The sequence below is a fragment of the Tenrec ecaudatus genome, chromosome 15 (genome assembly GCF_050624435.1).
Source record: "Tenrec ecaudatus isolate mTenEca1 chromosome 15, mTenEca1.hap1, whole genome shotgun sequence".
In the NCBI taxonomy this organism is placed as follows: Eukaryota; Metazoa; Chordata; class Mammalia; order Afrosoricida; family Tenrecidae; genus Tenrec; species Tenrec ecaudatus.
This window is the reverse complement of record NC_134544.1, coordinates 111488345-111508487: the sequence shown is the minus strand read 5'-3', so window position 1 is coordinate 111508487 and position 20143 is coordinate 111488345. Positions and strand designations below refer to the sequence as shown.

Below are 20143 nucleotides of genomic sequence, written 5' to 3'. Positions count from 1 at the left end.
TCATTGAGCCATTTATCCCTCTACCCTTCAATTAATCGCACATGTATGTATCAGCCAGGTTGACACAATAAACTAACTCAGATGGTATCTTTTTAACTTGTTAGTTCCAGCTAGCTAGGATCATAGAGGGTATGTATCATGGGGACAGCTGACGACAAGAATGTGAGGGCTAGATCAATGTCCACATTTTGGGGAATCAGATGCATGCAGATCCTTACCATGCGTGCCAGGGGGAAATAAAGTCAGTAAATCACTTTCTCCTGCAACTCTGACAAAATGGTGTGTCTGCCTGTGAGGTGCATACCCACTGAAGGACTCATCTTAGGCCACCGTGGCTTATTCAGAAGTACCACAGGAACAATACAACAGAGAGGCCCCTGAGAGGCGTCAGTTGGATAAGATGAAAGACAGAAGGCAAGGTAACTGTTGAAGAACAAGATGTGTTTGGCAAGGATAGGGACCTTGCAATTTGGGGAACAAGGGGAAAAAAGTGTGGAGGACAGAGACAAAAGAGATCAGTGAGGAAACCTGGGAGTGTGACTGAAGACGTGAGGGAGCAAGTGTGGCTTGCTTGCTGGTGAGGAACGGCCAAGTGCTGGTGCCAGTGTCACAGTCTTAAAGTACTTCCACTCCCGTGGTTACACGTGCTCCTCCTGCAGCCCAGTTCAGATGTGGAGTGGGCAAGAGAGGTGGGAGCTAAGGGTGGGGGTGAGCAGTGGACATCATTTCCCCTTTTTACATATATGTTTCCCCAAAGGAGCTAAGAGATATGTTTATCCCAGTGCCCCCAGTGTGAAAGTGGCAGGCGCGGCTCACGTTCAGCAGTCAGTCAAGTGATGGGAAACCAGGAAGCTAGGGAAGAAGGAGAGATTTCGAAGGCATAAAGATCCAGTTCCACAGAGTAACAAAGAAACACGTCTGAGTAAAGATCGGAACAGGCTGCTGAGACCAAACCAATAATCTTATCTTGGCTATGTGAGATTCAGAAGAGGGTCTGGCTGAAGTGATGGGGAAGGAACGAGGCGACCCTACTGTTGCAGATTATGTAGAGGAAGATAGGAAAGAAAGGACAGCAGTGACCTCATGGATGGAAAGTTTAGGTGTGTAAAGAAGGAGAAAAGAGAGAATTTGGATACTGGTTGCTGAGTTAGGTAGAAGAAACAAGCATTTAGTTGACCACCTGGCTGGACATAGCAGCAAGCATCATCTCATTTAAGATTCAAAGAATGCTGGAAGATAGCTATTACTCGCCTCATTCCAAAGGTGGAAAAACAAAGCCCCAGAGAATAATGGTTGTTGTTGTTGTTGTTGTTATCTGCCTTCAAGTCTGGCTGAAGGAGTCACGTGCACAATGGGAACACTGTTGTGATTTATAAGAGGGAATTCATTGACTGATTTTTCAGAAGTATATCACCATATCTTCTTCTTAGTCCAACTTGGTCTGTCAGCTCGACTGAAACCATTCAGCATCATAGCAACATGCAAGCCTTTATTAATGGATGGTGGATTCTAATAGGTAATTTGGTCCAGACCTGAGTCTCTAGCATGGAAGGCAAAAATTCTACCACTCAATCTCCACAGATAGAACGTGGGGAGTTGGACACAAAACTAGGTCTGCTAGACTTCAACTACAGTGTACAGTCCACTCCATTATGCTTCAAGGATACACTCTCTGAAGAGAGAGAATTGAACAAAAGTGAACATGACATATGAGGGATGTCACGGATTGAAATTTTTTACCTCCAAAATATTTGTCAACTTGGTTAGGTCTTGAATCCTCATATTGTATGGTTTTCTTCCATTTTGTGATCTGATGTGATATTCTTCCACTTTAACAATGTAATTGCTAACCTCAACATGTTAGTGAGACCAGATCAATGTGGGGGTCTATCTTGAGTCCCCACCCTTACTTTTTTCTTATTTTACAAGAAATAAAAGGAGTTACCACTGCGAAGGAACAGGAACAAAGTACATTCTTTGGACCCAGAGCCTAGCTCTGAGAAACTCCTAAATCCAGGGGAAGCTTGATGCTAAAATACTTGGAGATCTCCAAGAAATACTGAAAGGAGACAAGGACCTTCCTCCAGAAAAGACAGAGAAATGAATCCTTCCTCTAGATCTGATGGGCTGACTTTCCCTTAACCTGTGAGAGAATAAATGTCTTCTTTTGAAATCCATCCACTTGTAGTATTTAGTATTTCTATCATATCAACATTGGATAATGACGATAAGATGGACAGGCTCAGAAGAAGAATCAAATTGCCTCAGGAGCAAAGAAAGTGTGAATCTTCCCTCCCTAAATGAAACTCTTCCTTCAGCAAGGAAGCCCCCATGGTGTGAGAGCCCGCAAGCATCTCTCCTCTCACTGAGGGGACTTCTCAACTGTCATTCTGTTATCAGTTTTCCTGTCCCTTGGCTTCCGCCCACCACACTAATCACCGATAACCCTCACTTGGCTAAGCGGCCTCAGAAACTTTTTGTCAGACGCTTCTCTTGGTTTCTTGATATTGTGCTCTTGATTAATCTCTTACGTTTTGTCAAATCTTTCTCAGTCTTCTTTGCAGGCTCCTGTTCTTTCCACTTGTGTAAAGAAAAATATTCAGAGACACTCATATGTGTGTATGAGGTATATCAAGAAATTATATCAAGAAATAATTTTATGCCACGAAAACACCGCAGCCTGGTCCAACTCAAGTTCCTAAGTCTAGTCCACAAGTCCCTCTTCAGACTCACGAAGCCACATGAAATGATTCAGAGTGTAAGAAGATCACAGTTGTGTGGCTCTAAGGGTACATGCATCTCCAGGGCTCTGGTAGGTCTCAGAGGGGCTTGCCATTCAGAAGGTGAAGAAAGAAAGAAAGGGGTGAGTTTGCTAGGGCCCTTCTTATGAGAAGGCCATGCTTACAAGGGCTCACCATCAGGCTGTGACCTGACAGACAGGCTAGACTCCATCTCTGCACTTTTATATATCTTCAAGTTGATATGAAATTATGCAACTAACATACCATTCATCTCGTAATTGTTGGTGTTCTATAGGGTTCTGTCCTGACTCTGCTTTCTCTGTCCTCATCACTGTATCTCATGACTGTGGGCTCAGCTACATTTTAGGTTTTAGTTATCATCCAGTGCTTTATCTGGAGCCATTTCTGACTTGTGGTGACCTCATGTGTATAAAGGTAGGACCATGCGCCATAGGGATTTTCATGCTTGATATTTTAAAATAGATTTCCAGGACTTTCTTATGCAATGCCTCTAGGTGGACAAAAAACTCTAACCTCTCAGTGAGCAGGTAAACTTGTTAAGCATTTGTACCACCTAGGGATGCCTATTATCAAGTACTGAACCCCTATCTCCCCCCACCCACAGAAAAATCACTGACATTGAATCAGTTCTGACTCATAATGACTCTATATAGGATTTCTTAGGTTGTAAATCTTTATAGATGCAGATAGCCTTATCTTTCCCCCATGAAGTGACTGGTGGGTTTGAATAGCTAACCTTGTGATTAACAGTTCAAAGCTCACCTGATAGCACCAAGTTATCTAGTGCCGATGACTCCTAAATCCATCAAGTTGATGAATTCCTCTTCTCCACTCTAGTCTGCAATGGGACAGTTCTACTTTCAGTTTTATAAATGCTTGAAATTCAAAATACTCCAAATTGAGTGCCTTATTCTTTCTCCAAACCACTCCTTCTTTTATAGTAATTTTATTAATGGAGGCCTGAGAAAATTCTTGAGTCCCCCTTTCCCTGAGCTGATATCTAGTGCATACATAATTCTGGTCAATTCCCATTCTTTATCTCTATCTTGTCCAAATCTATCCATCCTTCTGACCTGAACAATCACAATACTATCCCTATTAGTCTCCCTCTACCAGGCTTATTTCCCCCAAACATCTTCATCTACTGCTAGAATTACCCTAAAAAATCTAAGCTGCAAGCATGGTCTCTTCTAATTTGGTTCCAATAAGAGTGAAGTAAATAAAAAACACGTGAAAAAAAAAGAGTTCAAAGGACTGCTGGAATGTGAGATTCCCGGCCTCTATTGCCCCAAGACCAAAATAACTACATAGAGCTGAGCTTCCACTGCGGACCACTCTCAAATCACAGTGGACAGTGTTGGATAGAGTTTGTTTGGTGTGGGTTTTAGTATGGGGTTTGGTTTGGGTTTCAGTGTAGACTTAGGGCTTGTTTGAACCCCCCGCTGCCTGATTCTTGCCTACGCGACATCGACTGCACATCCTCTTTGAGGCTCCCCAAGTGTTTTCCGGTGTCTCTGCGCTAGGCTTCCCTCAATCTGCTGCCACGTGTGGAATCCCTGGCCATCTCAGTGAATTTCTCCCTAAACAATCTAAAAAACTCCTCTTCCTACATTTCTTTATCATGGTACTCACTCCCAGCACAGAGTTTAACTTCTCTGCCAAATTCGTCACTTCAAAGTTTCCCTGATGTCAGAGATGTTTCTTCTTTGTTGTCATGTACACAGGCATAGTAAAGCAAAACAAAACAAAAACCCAAGTCCCCTTCCATCCAATCAATTCTGATTCATGGCAACCTTCTAAAGGTTTTATGAGAAAATAAATCTTTATGGATGTAGATAGCCTCGTTGTTTCGGAAAGGTTTTAGGATTGTGCTCTCTCAGTGTAATTGTCCAATTTGTATGCTGAGCAAATCATCAGAGAAACTGGATGATAGGAAGAATTCAGCGTCAAGATTGGCAGAAAACTTATGAACAGCCTTTGATATGCAGGTGACACAACTTTGCTTGCAGAAAGTGAGGAGGACTTGAAGCACTTGCTGATGAAGATCAAAGATTACAGCCTTCAGGATGACAACTCAGTGTATAGAAAACGGAAATCCTCACAACTGGACCAGTAGGTAGCATCATGATAAATGGAGAAAAGATTGAAGTTGTCAATGATTTTACCTTGCTTGGATCCACTATCAATTCTTATGGGAGCAGCAGTCAAGAGGTGGAATGATAAATTGCATTAGGTAAATCTGTTGCACAAGACCTCTTTAAAGAGTTGAAAAGCAAGGTTACTTAAAGACTAAGGTGTGCCTGATCCAAGCCATGATATTTTATATTGCCTTATGTGCACCTGTAAGTTGAATTTTGAATAAAGAAGCCTGAAGAAGAATTGATGCATTTGGATTAGGGTACTGGCTAAGAATATTTAATTGAAAGTGCTACGGACTGACAAAAGAACAGATAACTCTGTCTTGGAAGAAGAACAGCCAGAATGCTCATCAGAAGCAAGCATAGAAAGACTTTATCTCACATACTTCAGACATGTCAAGATAGCCCAATCCCTAAACAAGGACATTGTGGTAGTTGGATGATTTTTTTGTCAACTAGACACTCCTGTGTAGGGGTGGAGTTAAATGTGTCAATCAGGTTGCAGCCTGATGACACCTCCTTGGTGTCATAAGCCTTTTGCTACAAGAGTGGAAACCACTGGGAACTGCTCAGCACCCACTGTCCTGTGACCTTCTGCTTCCTGGTTCACCATTCTGTACTACTTGCATGTGGCTACGTGACTCCGAAGAAGGACGTATGGACTAGCTTCAGACTGAAGGACTTGGATTGGACTGAACTGGGATGCCTTCTTGATATGTAATTACTTCTTGATCTAAATCTTTCTTATACATGCATGATTGCCACTGAATTTGTTTCTCTGGTCAACCCAGCCTACCCCAGGCATCATACTTGGTAAAGTAGAGGGGCAGTGAAATAGAGGAAGCTGCTCAATGAGATGGACATACACAGTGGCTGTAAAAATAGGCTCAAGCATAGCAACAATTCTGAGGATGGTGCAGGACCAGGTAGTGTTTTGTTCTTTTGTAGATTTTGGGTCACTTTGGGTCAGAACTAACTTGATACCTAGCAATAACAACAGGGCCCTTATGTATCCTATGTTTTCATGGGTGATCATTATTTATATTTCTAGGATTTCTATTTAAATCTTAATCCATATTGAGTTAGTTTTTGCATGGAGTAGGTAGGGGATTTGTCTTGCAGCTAGAGATCCAATTTTTTCCAGTACCCTTTATTGCAAAGACTATCTTTTCCTCCATTTAATGTGTTTCAACCTTTTATTTAAAAAAAAAAAAAACAACCCAGATGTCTGAGAGTGCTTTCATTAAGTGGTTTCACTATTCTGATCCATTCATCTATACATTTGTCACAGTATCAATCCCAAACTGTTTTGCTTACCATGGTCATGTGGTAGGTTTTAAAATAAAGGAGTAAAAAGCCTCTTATTTTGCTTTTCAATAGCATTTTGCCTATCGTGGGTTTCTTTCCTTTCCATACAAAGTTGGAGATTAGTTGTTCCATTTCTTTGAAGAATAGTGCTGCGGATTGGATCAGAATTGTGTTATGTTTATAGGTGGCTTTCCTTAATATTGACATTTTCACAATATTAGGTCTTTCTATCCATGAGCATAGGACATCATTTATGTAACTTTCTTTTGTTTATTTTTATTTTCCTATTTTTTTTACCCCCTCCCCATTTCTTTTGGTTTTATAGTTTTCTTTGTGTACATTCTTGTTCCTCTGGTTAGATTTTTTTCCTTAGTATTTTATCTTTTTGGTGGTTATTGTAAATGATATTATTTTCCCCCCTTTTTGGAGTTTTCTTCTTTAATATACAAAGGAACCCTCTTGATATTTTAAAATAATTTTCTTTCTTCTTTTAAAAAAATCATTTCATTGGGGGCTCATACATCTCTTATCACAATCCATACATCCAACTATTGTTCAAGCAAATTCATACTATTTCTTTCATGTCTTACACTGACCGATGTCTCCCTTCACCCACTTTTCTGTTGCCCATTCCCCTGGCAGGGGGTTATTTGTAGATCATTGCGATCGGTTCCCACTTTCTTCCCCCACTGTCCCCTTACCCTCCTGGCATCGCTACTCTCAATAATGGTCCACACTGCCAAGTTTTTCAATTAGTTTCAACAATCTTCTTATTGAGTTTTTGGGGTTTTTATATATAAAATCGTATCATCTGCAAATGGGGACATTTTTCTTCTTCTTTGTCCCTTTGTATGCTTTTGCTTTCTTTTTGAGGTCAAATAGCTCTGGGTAAGTAAGACTTCCCAGAACTTGGTTAAATCAGAGGAGTGATAAAGGGCATCCCTAGCTGGTTCCTTTACAGAGGAGAAATGTTTCCCATTTTTTCCATTGAGGGAAATTCTAGTTATTGTTTTTGTACACACGGCCCTTATTATGTTGAGAAATTTCCTTTCTATTCCTATTTTATTGAATTTTAAATGAAAAAAATTTATGTTGGATTTTATAAAATGCCTTTTCTGCAGCAATTGATAAAAATCATTAATGTAATCCACCATATAACAAAACAACCATATGATTATACCAATGGATATATTTTATACCTATCGATGTCTATCTATCTATTGATATGCTGAATATATAAATTGATATATTTTAGTCATCTTTGCATACTTGGTATAAATCCCACTTAATCATGATGATTTTTTTAGTGTTTTCTATTTTAAAATTATTTTATTGGGAGTTAATACAGATATCATATTCCATAGTTCAATCACATCACAGTGCATTGTACAATTGCAGCCACAATCAGTTTCAACACATTCTTTTCCTTCCTGAAGTCCTTGACATCAGTTCTCTTCTACCTGCCCCCCCCCCCACTCCACACTCTGTCCCCACCTCCACCCACCAAGTCCCTTATTCTACTGGCTGTCCCTATAAGTTCATCAAACCTGGCTTCCATGTACCAAAAAAACATATAACAAAAATTCACCAGGGTGATCCCCAATGACATAACACATTTGAGATAAACCCCAATAGGAACAAACAAAAATAAATACAGAAAATGTTGAAAACCATATCAGGCCTAACATGCACCAGAGGGGGAAACAAGCTGACAATGTTTTAACCGCTCAAGTCAGGTTCATCATTTTGTTCTCCTCTAGTCATTTCTCCAAAGCACTCTGTTTGGTAAGCACTTTCCTCCCATCCCTCTATTATGGATAGAGAGAAGTCACCAGAGCCTTATTGCCTATGTAGATCCCACAAATGTATCGGGTTCCCCGTTGTAGATTCTCACAGTTCAGGCTTGGATACTTTTCCTGTCTTTGGCTTAAGATCATGCGATTCAGAGTCCTCTGGTGACTGATGTTAATGGGAACTTAGTTGACATCTCGCTTAGGTGACTGCTTGTCGGGCAACAAACCTTTAAGACCCCAGATGTGATTTTATCTGATAGACGGGCACTAATCACGATGTATTTTTAAAGAATGTTTTGTTGAACTCTGTTAGCTATAATGTTGTTAAAAAAAATTTTTTAGCATCTATAATTATAAGGGATATTAGGCTATAGTTTTCTTCCTGGTAATATTTTTGCCTGGTTTTGGTATCAGTATCAAATTTGCTTCATAAATGAGTGCGGTTGTATGTTTTTCTTTTCTACATTCTGCAATACTTTGTATAGAGTTGGTGTTAACTCGTCTCTGAATGCTTCGTAGTTTCCCAGCAAAACCATCTGGCCCTGAAATGTTTGTTGTTGGGAATGTTTTAATGACCTCGCCTATTTCTTCTTGTGTTATATTTCTGTCAATGTTTTCTGTATCGATCTGTTTACTTAGGTAGGGATGTCTAGTAATTGATTCCTTTCTTCTAGGTTTGTTGAAATGGTTAGAGTACAGTACATAATATTGTGTAATGATCTTTTTAATGTCAGTTGGTTCTGTTGTGATGTCCCTTATTTCATTTGTTTTTAATACTTGCTTTTTCTTGTTAAGTTTCCTTGTGCGACTCTTCTTCCTGATCCACTGGTCTCTGCTCTATTCTCTATCATTTCTCTTCTGGGCATGAAGCTTTGCTTTGCTGCTCCTGTTCTAATTTTTGGAGTAAAGTGTGGACTATGTTCTTTCTTCTTTTTGACGTGTGAGTTTATTGCTATAAATTGCTTTCGGAGCACTGTTTTTGCGGTGTCCCAAAGACTGTGGTGTGCTGAGGGATTTTTCTAGTTCGTTTCAAGGAATTTTTAAACTTCATTCTTTATTTCTTCAATTATCCAATGATTTTTAAGTACCACATTGCTCAATGTTTATGTAATTGATTTTTTTTGCCTGATCTTCTGGCTGATTTCTAATTTTATAGCACTGTGATCTGAACAGATGGTTAGTAGTATCTGGATGTCTTTACATGTATCGAGAGCTGCTTTGTCGCCTAATATGTGATCTATTATGGAGTATGTTACATGTTTGTCGGGGGACATGTACACTGTGCTGTTGTCGGGCAAAGTGTTCAGTATATGTCTTAGAAAACAAGTTGATTGCGTTTTCTTTCCAGTCCATTTGCTCTTCAAGAGTAGTGTATTGAAATCTACTATTATTGTAGTATTGGGTATTTGTCTTTTTAATTATGTAAGAGCTTGATTCATGTATTTTGAGGATCTCTCCTTTGGTGCACACATACTAATTATGGTTGTCATTATATAAGGGCCTTCGTCTCTCAGGATAGTTTTTACTTTGGCATAGCTAGAAATTATTATTACTACTCCTACTTTTTTTGAATTACTGTTAGTTTGATATATTTTTGTCCAGATTATAATTTTTCATCTGTTTTTGCCTTTGTGTCAAAGGTTTGCTTCTTATAAACACTATCTTAATGGAGTGTATTTTCTTATCCATTCTGCTTGTCTCTGTCTCTTACATTCAATGTTGTTATCAGTAGGTATGAATTTATTGCTTTCATTTTTCTGAGTGCATTTTTATGGTGCTATTGGTTTCTTTGTTCAATGTAATTTTCTGTGTGTTGAGTTAATTTTGTTTGTGAATGTTCAAATCATTTAAAATTTTGTTTTTATTTTATAGTTCAGTAGTTTTTATGGGTTTCCTTTTTTATTTTATGTTTAACCACTTTCTTTGAGATTAATTTGTTTTATATTATTTTCTTTCCAAATTTTTTGTTTCTTTCCCAAACCATTTTATTGGGAGTTAATATGGATATCATGTCATTCCCTAGTTCAATCACATCACAATCACTGTATAATCGCTATCACGATCGGGTTTGAAGCATTCTCATCCTTCTTGAATTCCTTGGCAGCAGCATCCTATTTTCTGTCCAAGTTTAAGGCAATTTGTTCTCTCGTGAACTGCTCAATTCTTCTCGGCCTGACTGTTTAATGAGCACACTATTCCCTCTATTTACCATTTTCTTCATTGTGAAATGTTATCTATTTTCTATCTTTTCAGTTTGTTTCATTTTGCATATGAATTGAGTAGCTTGTATGATCCTCTTAGTTTGCAATCTGCTGTTGATTCTTTGTCCAAAGTACATCCTTTAATAGTTTCTGTAAACTTCGCAGTGACTCTCACTGCCACCACATCATTTCTGATTCCCAGTGAGCTTAGGACAAGGTAGAACTGTCCTCGTGGGTTTCTGAGACTAATTCTTTATGGGAATAGAAAGTCTCATCTGTCTTCCTTGGAGAGGCTGGTGGTTTCAAACTGCTAACCTCCTATTTAGCAACCCAACATGTAACCCACTATGCCACTGTCTCTACAGATTTACCTATCCTGGATTTCATATAGAGAGACACATATAAAAGCAAAACAAAACCGATAAGTAACAACAACAACATATATTAGAAATAAACATAAATCCAAAAGAAAACAGAAAATCACAACCATGGAGATACATTTTTAATGGGCCAAAAGGGAGAATTCATGAAAAAGCGCTCGATTTTAACCTACCTGCATCGGCAAGGTCGGCAGTGCAAAGCCAACGGCTACTTCCTGGGAGAAAGATGAGGTTTCTGACTCCCATAAACAGTCTCAGGCTCGGAAACTCACGGTTGTCCTTCTACCCGGTCCTAGCATGGTCATGATGAGTCAGCAATGTCTCCATGGCCGCTTTTGGGGGCACGGTTGGTTGGAGGATGGAGTAAGGGGACACCTGCATCAATCCACTTTCCCATGCGCTCTGGCTGATAGCCAGGCTATTCACATAACTAAGGTCAATGGTCAAGGGGACTGAGGTTTAACTCACCCGGGAACCCGGCAAGTGGAATTAGAGCTCTCACTGTCACCCATTGCCTTCTACTAACCAGGCGCTCAGGACTCAAGTTCTGATCCAGTGTCCTGCTCTGGTCTTGGATTTCATTATTTATAATGCTCGGATCAAATAAAAAAGAAGAGAGACTATAGAAATAGCACCTATGGTCGCCTTTGGTTACCATTTATCGGGCGCTCTCAAAGAGCTGTTTGAATCAAAGTCCAGTGATTGCCAAGTCCATGGCTTTGGGATAGCAGTCATTGGCTTTCCTCCAATTAAGGCATTTAAACTTGAAGTCCGAGAGAATATATAAGTTTCATTAATCTGCGAGAGGTGTGTTTGCTTAGTGGAGTTGCCAAGTTAGATCCTTCTGGTAAAGCCTCTGCAGGAGGTTGTGCACCTTGAAAAGACAGAGTGTAAAGTCCCAATAGTCTACAACATGTGTCCATGGTCGCTAAGGGCTGGATAGAAGCCAGCTAGGAACACAACACAGTAGTTATTCTCCCACTAGGGGTCTCAATATGTTAGACATTTTTCTCAATGGCAGGTTGCTCCTCCTGGTTTACCCACTAATGAAAGTTAACTCAACCACCTCTGTCATTTCAAGGATGTTATAGAAATGGAATTTTCTTGTATATAAATTTCTGAGATTGGATTGGATTTGTTTGCACTTAGCCCATTTCCTAGGAGATTTAACCAACTAAATCTATATCAACCTACATCAATAGTTTACTCTTTTTATTAGTGAGTAGTGTCCATGAATGTACATACCAAAGAGCAACTCATTGAAGGACATCAGGATTGTTTCCAAATGTGGGTTATTATGAATAAATCTGCTATATATATTTATGTAGTCACACACGTTTTGGTATGCACCTAGGTTTTCATTTTCCTGGGGTAACTTCACAAGAGTGCAATCACTGGGTACTTCAGGGGTGGAATGTTTACTATTTTAAGAAGCTGTCGAACATTTTCCAGAATGGCAATGCGATTTTACAGTCTCACCAGCAAAGTATGACCAATCTAGTTACTCTGCATCATTGCCAGTATATGAAATCACCATTTTGAAAATCAGAGCAATTTTTATTAGCAATTTAATATTAATTTAATATACTCCTTAGGAAATGTAAACAGTTAACACACCCAACTTCTCCACTACTGAAACATCAGCTACCGCAACTCTCTGGAATGTAGCTCTAGTTTGAATATGTGGGGCGGCCACGATTCTGACTTAGCCCTCAGAAACTAGTTTAGTAGGTGAATAGTGAGATGTAATTGTAACTCTAACTTGTAGTTCTCCGATGCTGCCTAACAAATTTTCATGTGCTCATTTGCTATTAACAGAAATGATTGTTCATGTCCTTTGGTCTGTTTTTCAATTGATTTAACTGTTGAGTTTGAAAAATCCTTAATATGGTCTGCATCCTAGTCCAACATTTGCTATGTGTTTTGCAAACGCTTCATCCCTGTCTGGAGCTGGCCTTTTCAGCGCCTTAAGAGAGTCCTCTTTCTGGATCATTTTTAACCATCAGTTTATGCACCCTGGTTACCCTAGATTCCTAAGATTGTCCTTTACGCTGTTTTTAAAACTGCGATCATTTAACTTTTTACACTTAAATTCATGATCCAAATGAAACCAGTTTCCATTATATTACCTCCAACTTCATGTGTGTCAGAGTGGAAATGCACACCTTGGGGTTTTGCTTGTTTGAGTTTTCAGAAGTGGATTACCTGACTTTTCTTTTACAGCACCTCTGGGTGAACTCAAACCTGCGGCCTCTCTGCTAGCAGCTGAGTGAGCTCACTCTTGGCACTGCCCAAGAGTGCTGCCCTGGCAGTTGCTTCATACGTTTCACTCCAGACTGCAGATCCTTGTGTTTTAACGCATGTACTACTTATATTTAATGTGATTATTGTGTGTTAGAAATACATTCGCCATCTTATATTTTGCTGTCTGCTTGTATTCTCTGCTTTGCCTTCCTGTTACCCGAGCATTTGTTTAAAATTCCATTTTTATTTACTTCTGTAGCATTTTTAGTGCATCTCTTTGTAAAGATTTTTAGTGGTTGCTATAAGTATTGAATATATAAACATATCTGCAAAATATTCATGTGTATTTATTTAGCACAGTGCATTTCCATCATCATTTTTCTAGTGGAAACTTTATCTCTCTATCTATCTCTTTAACCTCCCCCATTATATTTGTCTTAAATAAATTATATTCATCCATTTAAAACTATACCAGAGAGTATTAAAATCGTACTTTAAACATAATTTAGAAACATCAAAAGAGTATAAGGAAATCTTATTTACCCATACTTCTGCTTATCATGTCATTTCTCCTTGCCAATCCTCTAGGATTTCCTCCATTAGTACTTCCTTTATGCTTACAGAAATTACTTTCGTGGTTCTCTCAGGGTCTGACCAAAAATTATCTGAGTTTTCCCTTATATGAGAATGTTTTTATTTCCTTTTCATCCCCAAAGATGTTTTCACTGGACATGGTCTCTACATGGACAGTTCTTTTCTTTCAGGACTTGAAAATGCTTGGGCTACTTCCTCTGGCTTCCATAGTTTCTGAAGACGAATCGCTGTCTGTTAGATGTAGGCTGCCGTGCCTCAGGGAGAGGCTCACATTCACATGGAGATTGAGTCAAACGTTCCATAAGCTTGAGGCTTCAGCCTCTACCAAATAAATAAATGTTTTTTCAGTATTCTTCAAATTAGGAACTTTGTTACATAATAATTTGCTGCCTATTCAATTTTTAAATTATTTTTCAACTCATGTTTCAAATGAAACCTACCATTTCTTTCTATTTTGTTATAACCTGAAAAAAAGGTGAACAGAAGAGAAAGGTAATGCACGAAATAACTATTTTTTATGTGTCTATTTCTCTTTAAACCAGCATGGACTGAAAACGTATCTCGTTGCCTCGGTCTACATCCCAAGCAGAAATGGAACAAAATGTCAGCAGCAACAACAAAAACAACAACAGTGACTGCATGATTGAGAACTTTAAGAGAGAATTTTATCCCATAGTGTACCTGATAATCTTTGTCTGTGGAGCCTTGGGAAATGGCTTTTCAATATTTATTTTCCTGCAGCCTTCCAAGAAGTGTAAGTCTGTGAATATTTTCATGTTAAACCTAGCCATTTCTGACCTCCTGTTCACAATAACACTGCCTTTCAGGGTCGACTATTATCTTAGAGGCTCCAATTGGATATTTGGGGACCTAGCCTGCAGGATAATGTCATACTCCATGTATGTCAACATGTACAGTAGCATTTACTTCCTGACTGTGCTGAGTGTTGTGCGTTTCCTGGCAACGGTTCACCCCTTCCGGCTCCTCCACACTACCAGCATCAAGAGTGCCTGGATACTATGTGGGATCGTATGGATTTTTATCATGGCTTCTTCCACAATGCTGCTGAACAATGGCTCTGAACAGAAGAACAACGCTACTTCATGTTTAGAACTGAATCACAACAAACTCGGTAAATTGCAGATTATGAACCACGTGGCCTTGGTGGTGGGCTTCTTCCTGCCCTTTTGCATCCTCAGCGTCTGTTACCTGCTGATCATTCGAACTCTGTTGAAGGTGGAGGTCCCAGACTCCGGGCTCCGGGCATCCCACAGGAAGGCCCTGACCACCATCATCATTGCCTTGGTCATCTTCCTCCTGTGTTTCATGCCCTATCACGTCCTGAGAACCTTCCATCTGGTCACATGGAATACATGCAGAATCTCGCTGCATAAAGCTGTGGTCATCACGCTGACCTTGGCTGCAGCGAATACCTGCTTCAACCCTGTACTGTATTACTTTGCTGGAGAGAATTTTAAAGACAGACTGAGGACCACCTTCAGAAAAGGTCACTCACATATGACAAAGGCCAGGTGCAGATTTCCTGTTTGTGTGTGGTTGAAAAAGGAAACAACAAGCGTATAAGACGTCGTTAAGCGAGGCCTGTTTTTGGGTCTGGAGTCCTCGCAGTGGTGATGTAATGGCTTTGATCCTCGCGGTCATTTCTAAACCAACAGCAGTTTTGCGGGAGAAACACTGGGCTTTTTACTCCTGAAAACAGTTACAGTCTCGGGAACCCACAAGGGGTCGCTATGAGTCAACATTGACTTGATGGCAGCGAGTTGGTTTGATTTTGTTCTTGGCATTTGTGTCCACCAATCATTCGTATATAAGCCTACAAGTAACCTTGTACTTTCACCATTTTGTCAATTTCAATCATCTATGTTATGATCCAATTTTCTGAGACCGACTTTAAAATTTTCACTAGTTATATTTTCAATGGTTGGGTTTAGATGAGGAAAAATCCCTATGAGTCTTGAATTCTGAAATGGCAGACTAGGACAAATTGCTTAGTCCAGTGGGTGCTAATGTTTCTCAGTTTTACCTCTTCTCCTGCCCACCAGTGATTCCAAATTCTCAACTTGAAGACAGCCTTACGCCCTTCAGAAGTTCCAGCTCCCTTTCCGGCTTCAATCTATTGAGAAATAGCCAATGGCAAGAGCACTAGAAGACCCAGAGCTGATAGGCAGTGTGTCCTGAGAATTCAAGGGACACGCTTTGACTGTGAAGAGGAGGGCTGCCTATCACAGAGCAGAGTAATGGCCCCAAGCAAACCTAGAGCGAAGGGCTAAAGTACAAAAGAAATAATGGAATGTAGAAGGAAGAATCGATTTCATTTTGCTCTGGGAATAGGCTCTAGCATTCTGAAGACAAGAATGTTTTCTTCGCCAAGCTCTTGCCAGACTTAGGAAGGGAAGGAAGCATCGAACGTGGACCTGGGACATTATTTGAGGGCAGGGGTGGGAACCTTATCTTTGGCCAATGTGCATTTGGCTATTTGTAACATCATTCACAGGCCATACAAAATGATCAACTTGAAAATTATCTTGCTCTATTTGGGCAAACATTTAGTTAATTCACTTCTAATGTGATGGCTGGGCTTGTTCCTTCTGGTGAGGCATGTGATGTTAGCTGGCATGGATGAGTTCCACCTCTGTCTAGGGCATAGTGGCCATGTGGGATACAGGGAGAGAGAATATGGAAGTGCATCTCAATCTTGCTCTTGAAACATAAGTGTGTAAACATCACAGCAGTTCACACTCCTGCCGGTTAGTTCACTGGAATGGGTACTCAAATGAAGGTATAACTCCAAGGGTTTGGAAATTCAGGCATCCTCAAACTACGGCCTGCGGGCCACATGCGGCCCGCCGAGGACATTTATCCGGCCCGCCGGGTACTTATGCCCTGCTTGTTTTTTTTCCTTCAAAATAAGATAAGTGTAGTGTGCATAGGAATTTGTTCATAGTTTTTTTTAAAAAAACTATAGTCTGGCCCTCCAATGGATCTGAGGGACAGTGAACTGGCCCCCTGTTTAAAAAGTTTGAGGACCCCTGGAACTTTGGATTAACCACTCACAAAAGTGATGGTACCAGGGAGATCCTATTAGTATATGGTAGAATATATGTAGGGTTTTAGTGCCTTCCCTGTTTAGAAGGTATAGAAAAGCACTGGTTAAGGGGAGGTCCTTCTGTCCCCTGACCTTGGCTTGGAATCATACCTGCTGTTGTAACTTCTGTTTTACTGCACTGTCAGCAATGAGTGCCCTCTCCATGCTGGGCATAGTGTAGTAGCCATTTACTTCACACCAAAGTCCCGAATTTCCACTTTACACAATAGGTAAATGAAGAAATTGGTTCAAGTTCATACAGCTAATGAGGGTTTTAAAAACCTCTGTATGAAAATGTTGGCTTTGTGTTTTCCTCACCATCCACCTCCAAAAACCTCCAGGAAGGCTAACTGAAAGTCTCAATAAGGGCTACTTCTCCCCCACAGAGCCCCGCCCCACTCACTCTCATAACACAGTAGAGATTTTCTGTGGACTTCCACTCTAGCCACAGGTGGAAGGTGGGAGGGAGAGGCAGGTATAAAGCTGGTATATATATTTAAAAAACACCCTTTAAAAATGTTTTGATACCAAATGTGTCAAAGCATAGCTGCACTTCAGAGTTGCAATGGTCGGTTGTGTGAAATAGATGTTCAGGTCTTTCTTTCAAGGTACCTCAGTGTGGACTGAACCTCCAGGCTTTTGGTTTCCAACCAAGAACACTGGAACTGCCCTCATTCTAGTGAGGAATCAAGGAAAAGTGTTCCCATTTCAACAATAACTCTAGTGCCCTTCTTTCGGGCAGCTTCCAGAAATTCCCCAAGAAGACTGCCAAAGCCGGAATCTGCAGGGCCCTCTATGGGAGAACTGCCTAATTAAAAAGAAAAGATTGACAGATGCAGCTGGGGAGCTGAAGCCCACAATTCAACAAGCCCCGTCCACTTGCGGAGACTATCTAACCAACCTTTCAGAGCCTTCTTCATAAATATGAATAATGGTCAATGATCATCATCTATTTGGCGTTCCATATGAAAGATACCAACAAATACATGTGAAGATAAACGTAGAAGTGTTCAGACGTGAGACTTCTCAACATTTTTCTCTCCCTTAAACTTGTTATCAGAACACTACAGAAAGATGCACATTTCTGAAATAAGAGATCAGGGCAGCAAAAAACATGACCTTTGGGAAAGGAGGAATTCTATGTAAGACAAAAGTAGAGAGACTTTCCACTGTGATGGTGTGCACCAGGCCAAGAGAGCAACTTGTCCCTGTTGCCGTGGGAATCTTAGAAGACTCCAGGGGAGATGTAACCAAGGGAAAAACCACCACCACCACCAACAAACCCTGCACACATGGAAGAGATTTTTATATCTCTTGGAGAGCTTGGCATTAATTAGTCTTAATTACAGAGACAAATGAAATTATTAAATGCTGGGGTAATACTTGTATAAGAGATCAAATGTAACCATAGTACACAATATGACTCAATTGTAAATAATATTTACAGTGTATAATGTGTAACTAATAAGCTGGTATAACTTCTTTTAGGGCATACAGGGATGGAAAATGTCTATATGTGTTTGCCTCAGGGAAAGTTATAAAAATCTTAGGATCCCATCTTCCATCACAGAAAATACACAATAACTAAAGCTGAAAACATTTATATAAAGTTGAATAATCATGTTATTTAGAAAATAGGATCTAAGTACCAAAGATACCAAAGGAAACAGCTAAAAACATTGACAGGCATTGCCTCTGGAGCAAAGTTGGGGGGTAGAACGTCTCTTTCCCTTAGAACTATTTTACTGTCTAAATTGTGAATATATATTGCTACAAAAAATTAAGTTATAACAAGAAAAGAAAGGCCAATGGGACCTCCATGCCTATAGGAGAAATAAAAGCCAGAAAGCACTAGCTTGTGCTTGGACCCTTAGAGGAAACCCACCGTTCCCTGCTCTTGGGGGTCCTCTTGGGGTGACAGGAGTCCACTCCTGAGGTCAGAGGTCGCTTGGTATGCCAGTTGAGATAGTTTAGTTCTAAGTAAGAGAAAACCCAACTTCAATGACTTACGCAGCAAAGAGTTTTGGCTACCTCATATAAATAAGACATAAAGCGGGGGATTGAACTTGTGACCCTGTTCTAGCAAGTCTCTTATCAGGCCTTCTTTTCCCCAAGACTCCATTCCCTGATGGAAACAAATGGACTGCAAGAGCCTGAGGTCACATGCTTCTTCTTCCCATCGAGGAGAAGAAGAAAGAGTATCTTCTACCCAAACCCTCTAGTGAAAGCTGTGGACTGTTTTATTAGATTGCCTCAGCTCACATGCCACACCTACACTAAGTCAAGGACGAAGGAATTACTGTGAATAAAATTTACCAGAGTACATACATGGAGTGGGTGATTGGATTAATCTCACTGAAATCTCAGGCCTGTTACCTGTGTGAAGGCCAGCTGGCACCTGCAGAGATCACAGATCATTCAACCCAAATGAGGTGACCATGGATTCATGCTGAGTGCCCAAAAGCTTCCCCCAGAAGCTCCGAGGAGGGAATAACATTGTTCTAACCAGAAAGGGGAAACCTAAATGATGAGGCACATTGATAGCAAGTGCCAATAAAATGGTTAAAAAACAATGTGAAAATAGCAGGTAGATATCTCAACAACATCCCAAGGAGAGATGAGAGGACAACCCAAAGAAAGCTGTGGTCCTTCAGGTGAATCTGGAGAAGCTGAGAAATGGACTTTGCCAAAAATTTGTGTTGCCTAATCCTTCTTTGTGTAATATGAAAGCCTAAAATCTTATGTGTGTAAATAGAGCAATGTGAAAGTGGTGCTTCGATGCCATCTTAGTCTTGACATAAGTCTAGAATCCATGTTAAATTTTAACGTGATCCTTTCTAACAGCAAGGAGTCTTTGTGGCAGAGTTGGTTACACATCGGACTATTGACTGAAAGGTCAGTGTCTTGAATCCATCAGCAGCTCCCCGGGAGACAACAGGAGCCTCTGCTCCTGTGAAGATTTACAGCCTTGGAAGCCTGGAGAGCTGTTCTACTGTGCCTTATAGCATGTACAAAACTTTAATACCGCTAGATATTTAAACGGTCTCTATTCTTTGCAATTGCTATAATGAATATTCATATATATATCTTTGCTCATACACATGAATAAATCTGAAAGACTAATTTAAGTGGGACTTCTGTGTCAATGTGCATGTGCAATTTTGGCGGGTAATTTGTGAAATTGCTCTACAAATACGTAATATAAACCATGTAAAGGAGTATTGTTTCTCCGGAATTTTTTGTTCTTTTGTTCAAAAGAGTCCGCATAATTTAAAGAAGAAAGACACCCCACACTCCCCTTCATTCACAATAATATGATTTTTTGTTCTTTGATGCCTGATACCTCATCCATTCGACACCTCATGATCACAAAGGCTGGTGTGCTTCTTCCATGTGGGCTTTGTTGCTTCTGAGCTAGATGGCCGCTTGCTTACCTTCAAGTCTTTAAGACTTTTAGACACTATATCTTTTGATAGCCAGGCTCCATTAGCTTTCTTCACCACATTTGCTTACGTACCCGTTTTGTCTTCAGCAATGGTGTCAGGAAGGTGAACATCATGGAATGCCAGTTTAATAGAACAAAGTGTTCTTGCATTGAGGGAGTACTTGAGTGGAGG

The 20143-nt window shown here is 40.1% G+C and overlaps 1 protein-coding gene across 1 annotated transcript in view; it reads left to right on the top strand.

Moving 5' to 3' along the window:
• CYSLTR2 (cysteinyl leukotriene receptor 2) overlaps positions 1-19731 on the top strand; it is a 41815-nt gene extending 22084 nt beyond the window's left edge. The window contains exon 2 of the mRNA XM_075532928.1: positions 13963-19731. Within this exon, the coding sequence (XP_075389043.1) occupies positions 14012-15004 (993 nt within the window). The 5' untranslated portion in view covers positions 13963-14011 and the 3' untranslated portion in view covers positions 15005-19731. The remainder of the gene's footprint in view (positions 1-13962) is intronic.
• The last annotated feature ends 412 nt before the right edge of the window (positions 19732-20143 follow it).